This window comes from Trachinotus anak, unplaced genomic scaffold (genome assembly GCF_046630095.1).
Source record: "Trachinotus anak isolate AG129_WGS33_773 ecotype Australia unplaced genomic scaffold, CSIRO_AGI_Tana_v1 ptg000004l, whole genome shotgun sequence".
In the NCBI taxonomy this organism is placed as follows: domain Eukaryota; kingdom Metazoa; phylum Chordata; class Actinopteri; order Carangiformes; family Carangidae; genus Trachinotus; species Trachinotus anak.
The window spans coordinates 19,620,001-19,628,508 of NW_027273855.1; the positions used below are offsets into that span (position 1 = coordinate 19,620,001).

At 40.7% G+C, this 8,508-nt stretch overlaps 1 protein-coding gene across 4 annotated transcripts in view; it reads right to left on the bottom strand.

Annotated features, from left to right (window-relative positions):
- The window catches only part of LOC139620821 (cadherin-4-like), a 399,662-nt gene that overhangs the window by 227,299 nt on the left and 163,855 nt on the right, over positions 1-8,508 (bottom strand). Inside the window, exons 1-3 of one of the 4 annotated variants that reach the window (XM_071476743.1) lie at positions 3,954-4,128; positions 2,719-2,824; positions 246-329 (exon numbers count right to left, since the gene is read on the bottom strand). The exons of 1 other annotated variant lie outside the window; for it this stretch is intronic. In XM_071476743.1, the coding sequence (XP_071332844.1) occupies positions 246-302 (57 nt within the window). In that variant the 5' untranslated portion in view covers positions 303-329; positions 2,719-2,824; positions 3,954-4,128. Of the gene's footprint in view, positions 1-245; positions 330-2,718; positions 2,825-3,953; positions 4,129-8,508 lie in introns of those variants that run through there. 2 more of the 4 variants (XM_071476745.1, XM_071476747.1) reach the window with 2 other exon arrangements.

Below are 8,508 nucleotides of genomic sequence, written 5' to 3' on the forward strand. Positions count from 1 at the left end.
TTTTTCTTTCACATAGTGAAATTCATTGGGGGACCAATTAGCCTACTTGCAGGGAAATAACGACCTGCGCTGTGCTGCGCTGCGCTGCTGCGGCAGCACGCTGGACACTGCACTCCATGCGACTACATGACTTTATTCAAGCTTATGTGCTATTGCTTTGAAACCCTGCACCTCTGAGACTCCGCATCCCATACTCTCACAACTCCTCCACACATCACAAGCTGTACTAAAATGAGAAATCTCACCCAGAATGTGGCAGAAAGAAGGACTGCTGTCAGGACCAGAGCGAAGTCAGTTCTCATCGTGGCGAGCAAGCGCGTCAGGGCTGCCTGGACGAGGAACCAGAAAGAGGGTCGACTCGTAATTCTTCTCCAATAATTGTGTAATTTCCCCTTCTTGGTCAGACTGTTCGTTACGTCCCTCCGTGCGCTCCGTGAGTGTGCTGCAGCTCTGCCCCGAGTTTCCCCGGCTCTCTCATCTGCAGGTGAGCGCTCCGCTCAGCACCAAGGCGCAGCCAGCGTCACTCTCCAACCCCTCCTATCACCCGGTGCAGGAAAACTCCCCACACGCACTTAAAGAAACACTCGTTGGAGCTTTGGATCAAACTACCACACCGCTGACATCTTTCCGAGGAACTCGATATTTTAATCCCGCTCCTAGAGCGACCTAGAGGGCTACACAGGTCTATGTTTGCAAATGTCGTGGTGTGAAAACCATGATTCGAGTCTCTATGGACAAATGTATGGAAAACACATTGACCATTAGCCATTAAACTTCCGCCGCTGCTTTACAAGCATGAAGCTTCAACATCAAACATTTTCTTTAATAGATTTCGACAGTTAACTAATTGCGCGGACTTGCGCTGATTTGCGCAGCAAGGTATTTTGAATATGGTTGTATTTTTCTTTTATACTTGCTTTCCATTAATCTGAAGTCCTGAGATTAAATTAAAACATAACAGAAGGAATGATCTACACGCCACGTGTTCAGCAGGTGTACCATATGACCAGCAGGTGATCAACGCAAGTGAAGAAACATTTAGGAAAGCTTGCTATACTCCCCACTCCACCCCTCTTCCATGCTCCGTCTTGATCAACACAGAATCTATTAAAAATCTTAAAAAGAACTCATCACATTGCTGGGTTCTTGAGTTTTTCTCTGCAAGTCTCTTCACCTGTGTGTGACATATTTAAAACTTCTCTTCTTTGAGAGAACACACTGTTATGTTATTGTTCAATGCAAGATATTATTCCTTTTTTGTGGTATGATTAACCCATCATGAGCCACACTTTTAAATGTTTTGATTTTCCTTCTCCAACAATTCCTACAGATTACTTTGAATAATGAAATGCCATCAGTGGAATGCATGTGGCATGTAGTAATGGATGCACTTTTCTTTGGAATTATTTATTTTCTGTGATAGTCAGATTTCAAGACCACAGTATGAACTACCACAGTCTGCCACCCCAATTAAAACTAGGAACCCTTTCGACAGAATTCAAAGACAATGATGCTTAAAATGAACACTGATGTGGATGTTGACCCTGAGTCAGTTTGGCCTACGCTTTGGTATTTGTTCATTTTTATCACTTATTAACTAAGTTATGGAGTGTTGTTCAACAGCAGTTTTCATTCTGCAGAGATGTACTTAACGGTGTGCTTCACTGCTCTGACTTGATGATCTCAACAAACACTCAGCCTACCTTTTCCAACAAATCTAACATTGTCTCTGAGACTTAGACTATAAAAGAGAAATTTCATCAAAAGAAACGCTGAACAAAGGTCAAGTCAAAGGGTTTTTAACATGGATCTAAATGTCGCACAAAACTGAACTTAACTCTCTTTGAACTAAGCCTCTTTAAAAAAAAAAAAATGTCTTCTGACAAAAAGGGCTGACAAGGCCATGTCCAAGTATTACCTTGTACCTGTGTGCATGTGGTTCAATACTAAAGTACCACTTACCATTAGCAGTTTGTGTGTCTGAACTTGACTGAGTCTTGCAGATACATAAAACTCTTTCTTCAATAAAAAACAGCATAATATGGGGGTTGGCCTATCTATCTGACCTTTTGAGCAACTAATGACCTTTACATTGTACTGTTTCTGATTGGCAGACTGGTCTCCATAACTGCTTATTGAGCCAATCGGCTCTAATCCTATCAAAAAGAATATGACTCTGCATTAGTGGGTGGCAGCTGAGCCAATTTCCTCTGTGTGACATGCACGCATTTTACCACCTCTCTCATCCAATCCCTCGGTCCCAAGGATGAGCTCCAGCACTCCTAACCGCAGTCCTTTTTACTCCTGGTGGGCCCTGTGACATGGTTATGGTTTTTGTCCTGTTAAATGCTGTGACTGGCAGGTCTCTCTCTGTCTCTTGTTCTCTCTATGTTGTGTTTGACCCAGAGTAGGGTTCAGTTTGTGGTAATGTCAGAATAACTCTTTCACCAATCAAACCGTTGATACTACACAATTCTGCAAATGCCAAATTACATTATAATTTATTCAAATGACTTATTCCAATAAATCTGTACATGGTGACGGCAGAGTGATTGGTTAACATAGCACAATTTTAAAATGGCAACAGTGTTTTGCCATCTTTCAATGCAGGTGGGGACATTCGCACTGAGTTAAGCCATGAGCAAGTGTGACCATTCACCCTGTGTTCACACATGATGAATATTTTACACAGGACAGCAGCTAAAAGGCGGTGTTTACCTTGATAACATGGTTGGGATGTGTGATTCACACACTGCAGTAAAGCCTGTCACTTGCATCTCTTCATCCAACTTACTATGACTGTTTCTTCTTGTGCTTTTCCTCCCTGCAGTATTTAAAACAAATCAGATAAAGCAGAATACAGTATGTCCACAGCTTGTTGTGCTGACCACGTTTCTTTATTGATGAATAGCACTGCTAACAAGTAACTCAAAGACATTGCATTTCCTATAGCGGCTTGACTATTAAAGCTTGCAGGAACTGTTCAGTTTGCATTAGCAGGAGCTCTAATATGGCCATAACCAGTGAAATAAAACTATAGAAGTAAACTGTAAAGTACTAAAACGAGTGAAACTAAACTCTAAACCACAGAGATTCAGTTCCAAGCTAGAAAAGGACAGAGAGCTGAACACACACTTTTAAAACAGTGCCATTACCAGCATGGCAACACTTGTATTGAACATGTATGGCTTGTAAATTGTGCACAAGTGTTCATTATGACCCAATTCCTCAGGACAATGTGCTACATTAGTGACTGTGACAAACGTAAAAATTTCAGCCATTAAGACGTCAGCAAAACAGTGCTTTTCAAGTTAATATAGTCACACTTAATCAAATGTAGTTTTTATGAAATTGTTTCATTCAGTTTCTAATGCACAGTATGAAAATTGTGTATTTTTGTTATTAACTTTAAAATTTTAGTTTAAAGAAGTAAAATTTCGTGATCTTTTGAATCCTATTTTTGATCCATTTTGAAAAGGCATGGCTGCTCAGCAAATAAAACAGCTTTTTTGTCTTGTAAACATTGGAGAAATAATGTGTTTGTTTTTTTTTCTTCTTCCTTTTTCTTTTCTGTTGCTGCTCTTCTTCATCTTATTCTTTGTTTAAAATAGTTAAGCATAAAGTTTAGTAAGGACCACTGAAAATGCAGCTACGCAATGTGAAACAACCTCAAACTATGACACCACCTACCGAATCAACCACTAACATTAGCATGCTAACGTGTAAAAGCAAGTGTGTCTCCAAAAATCTACAAACAAAATATTGCAAATATTGTCAAATACACAAATACTACAACAAAACATCACTTTTTAGTGTGGCTGGTTAAGATAAAGCATATAAACATATAAGCTAGCCAAACTGCATAGTGACAGTAAAATGGTCACTGCTTGTAGGTAGCTCAGCTATGTTAGCATCATTAGCACACAATACAGACGTACATTTGGTTCACTTACGTCTTGTCATCTGCAGTTTCTCTCTGAATCTTTTTTTTGACAGATTTGTGTCAAACCAAATCTGTCCAAAACACCTCCGTTTTGGAATTAAAAAAAAAAAAAAAAAAAAAAAAAAACGACCCATGGTGAAAGTGTGCACCAACACCCTTCGAGATGTTTGGCGTCACACTCCTGGCTCTTTCAACAGCAGATATTTAGACCTGACGCAGCAGATAAATCACAGGTGGAATTAATAACACTAACGAGGTGTCAGTTACAGCATGCATCCTACTACTTGATACCAGTGATTCAAGTAAGTGGTGTAAATGTGTGTGTGTGTGTGTGTGTGAGTGTGTGTGTGTATTCAGTATATATTGTATCATTTCCTGTAAAGCATACAGTTAAACAGTTCAAACATATAACAAGCATGTTGGGTTTTTTGTACTAACTGCAATAACAGTATATTACAAAGATATAGATAGATGCAGTATGCATGAATCAGTATGTACTATGGAAATGGGACACAGTATAAGTCCTTTCTCTGGGTACATATTTGTAAACACACTAAAAAAATAACAGGTAAACAAACACTGCCAAAAGGTGTGCTAAACTCTTGTTTTTCTGCAGCGATGTTCGCAGTGGACACTTTTCAGCATGTTTTTGGCAGAGTGTCAGACACACAGAACACTGCTCTTTGTTAAGGCTGCTAATTGAAGATTACCCAAACAAGTATCATAGTGTGATAATGGGGAAATTGTTACTGTTGTTTAAAACAGGACATTTCGGAACAGTTCAACAGCAACTGAGAAAACATTTCTCAAACATTCAAGGAATCCTTCCATCCCTGGTTACTTTTAAATCATACAGGGTGTTCAACAGCACTCCTGCTCCAAAATCTGGACTGTATTTGACAGGGATGACAGGGAACCTAAATTTGAACTTATATTTCAGGATATATTTTTCAGCTCTGTTTGAAGGTAACAGAATCGCTGCACAGTTATACAATGAATCCCATGTTTTCAGTATACAGCTACCACAAAAGCTCATTTGTATTTAAGAAATAGAAGAATTTTAATTTAATTGACAATTCACGCACACAGACACACATTTCTGGACACAACTGAGCAACCACTTTTACAGCAGAAACTGCCCAGCATAAGCACATGGGTTGCAGTTATCACAACCTGTCAGCTGAAGTTATAGGAGCTGGGAGCAATGGGAGCCCTATTCCCCAAAAAGCAGCATCTATCTGCCAGACTCCCATTGAGGCTTGCTACTGTACTGTGTACAGGGTGCTTCATTATGTCATCTCATATTACTGTATTGAAAATACTCAAATAAACTCAAGCCCAGGGAGTAGTAAACAGCCAGACAGCCTGGGTCTAATGGCAGTAACAGAAAGTAGGAGAGACAGGCAGCATCGCTCTTAGTCATCTGTAAGCATATTCTAAGGAGCCCAGTCATCTTGCTCTCCTGATAATGATGCTTTCATTAGCCATTGGGATGCCAGGCTTGTCCCATACACTAAAATAAGTAGGGATCGCTCTCTCTCTCTCTGTCTCTCTCTTTTTCTCAGAGAACTGATGTGGTCGCAGTTTTGGTTTCACAGGTTTTTGTTCCTGCCTCCACTTCACTCTGAGCCCATTAATGCAAATTATACTGAGAAAAGAAAGTGAGTAAAAGTGCAAATGGTAAAAAGTAAAAACCCAATGAGTATGGTACCAATCTTTACAAAAACTATGAAATTATTCTCTCTTCGTGTGCCATCAGGGACCTTCCTCCATGTCTGAATAGTCACTCACGACATGGAGATTCTCATCTGTACAAGCTTGTAAGGAAATACAACTGGTATGTTTTTGGGAAATTGGATTCTTATGGAGGAGGAGGATATGATACCATCCATTCCTTCTGGATTAAACGGTCACTGATGTTTCCTTGTCCTGAGCCCAGTATCCTGTGGTATTGCTCATGGTTGACACAGGAGGCAGGACCCTCAATGGTTGATGATAGATTCAAAGATATGTTGACAGCACAAACAATGACACAGGGAGGGATCAGGGAAATTCTGGGTTTGGAGCAATATAGAATACCATTGTTTGATTTCCCATCTTTGACGGACACACATTGGAAAAAAAAATAAAGCTGGATATCCCCAGTGGCAAAGCAGTGGCATGAAGCCGTATGATATTCAGACGCCACAAAGCCAGCTGCAAAGTGGTCAGCGGAACAATGTGGAGCAGCGGGTCCCACAGCCTGTGAAATTCACATGGCAAGTGAATAAAAATGGTCAGGGGAATGTGGCATTGTGCCATTTAAATTTATTCATCACCATAAACGAGTCATGCAAATCCTGTGGTGTCTTTAAGAGCTGCTTCAAAGTCCTGCTGATTTTTGTAAAGTGTGAGGTACGGTATATGTGGAATTTTGAATTTAAGATACATTATATTTATATGTGTATCCTTTGAAATCCCTGAACTACCACTATCCCACATGCATCTGAATGAAGGGATGAGGCAAAAAAATAATAAAATTCAGATATGAATGGTACTGTATTATCTACCATAGTTTAGCATTGGCTTTCATGTGCAGCTGTCAATCATATGTCTACCTTTAATGGAGCCAGGCTGAGAAGACAAACAAAACCACCAACTGCAAACCATCTTCAATTCTCTTTCATTAACAAAAACCCCATCATATAGTACTGTTGCTAGTGTGGGCACATGGAAACATGTACAGGCGCTTTCATGTGCAGCAGGCATGATGCATGTGCTATGTCCTATGACTGAACGAATATATGAGGGCCATGGGAGGAGAGGTGGTAAAATGATTCCTAGGCAGGAAGAATTTTTAGCAGCTATGGGAGGCACTCAGTGGAGATGCCCCTAAGGCTGATAGGACGCTTTGATCAGAGATGGAGGGACACGCCTGTTAAAAATCAGCAGCCACCCGTTCCCCCTCTTTCTCTTTGTATTCCTCTCTTTCTCTATCCCTCTTTCTCCCTTTCCATCTCTCTGTCTATCTCTCCATTTTATATCCCTTCCTCTCCCCTTCCCTTCCTCATTTTGCCTACCTTCTCACCCTTTCTCTCGCTTTCCAACTCTGTCTCTCTTTCTCATGCACATACCGAAGGGTCAGTGGAGCCGTCTTGTTTCCACCATGCTTCAGCCGATTCCAGCTCCCTATAGGTAGTTACACAGTCATGCCCACTGGAGAGGGTAGCACTGGACATATGGCCCACTGTGCTCTCTGAAACCCATCATATCCTTACAACAGGCGGCGTTAATAAGCACAAAGCACACACAAAGGTATGCACATGATTTCCTGCAATATACATGCACTAATAAATCATACAAATCCAATCCAGCCACAGTAAATGCACAAAGGCTGAGACAAATACAAAGACACAGATTTAGACTGATTGCACCCAGATTTCTGTGCTCAATATGATATTTCAATTGCTTTGATTTCACGGCAGCATATTCATTTCTGAAAACACTTTCCCAGTGATTTGGTTTAGTGGTTCACTTTATGTCTTTTCCAGGGTTGGTGCAGTGTGGGGATTCTTGACACTGAGCAACAGTAGTGAGTAAATTATTCCATTCAATTATCTGAGCATTTGCTCAATATAAATACCATCTGGGTGCTTGAAATAGATTAGTTTAAGGCCATACTAAATTATTAAACTATTCCCAGTGAACGAGTCCCCATTCCCCTTTAAATGAGGCAGACTTATGGGGTTCATACCAAGCCTCTGGTCGTCTGACGCGCTCGGCACTTAAATCGTGTCTGCCTGGAACAGAGCGACAGGATTCCCAACAGGAACATCAAAATGGGTTCCACCACCACTTGACCCTCACTTCTTTCCACTGCCCAAACAGTTAACTGTTTTCCCAGACTAACAGGCCTGGCCTAACTAGCATGAGGACTGGAATAGAGAAATGTATGCTTGGAAAAACTGTAACTCTGGCTTGGGTGGTTTATGAAATATTCGCTCTCTGATTTTAGTATATTACTCTAGATCATAATGTGTTTGGCAGGGAGACTTCTCCACCACACTTCCACATGACCTCAATCACTCTTTTTCTCTCTTGCCCACTGATTCAGCTCTGTCAGACAACAGACCTACAGAAAAACATTTCTCATTTATTTGGCAAACTCCCTCCGGAGGTCCAAATCAAAATCTGAACATATGGCTGCACTGCAATGTGCAGACACAACTATCCTCGCAACCGCCCTTAGCACACTGCTTCAGGGGTTTGACTGTCCTGACAGTAGACACAGCAACACACATAGAGCACACTTGACATCCCAAAAGCTTTTAGCTTTGTGTCACAGGACTTTTACCCATCTTCTGACCTGTAACGCATTAACAAAATGCCCTTGCTATGAACTACTTTTTTACCACCTTGCCAGATTTCTCATACAGCCAAATTAAAATGAACCTTCACAACAGAGGACATGAGGAGAATTAAGTGTTTTAGGAAAAACCCACAGACAAAATTCAAAAGTTGTCCTAAAGCATAAAGATTTTAAAAGAGTGTAATAACGTGGAAGCTTTTGTGTCAACTATTTACTT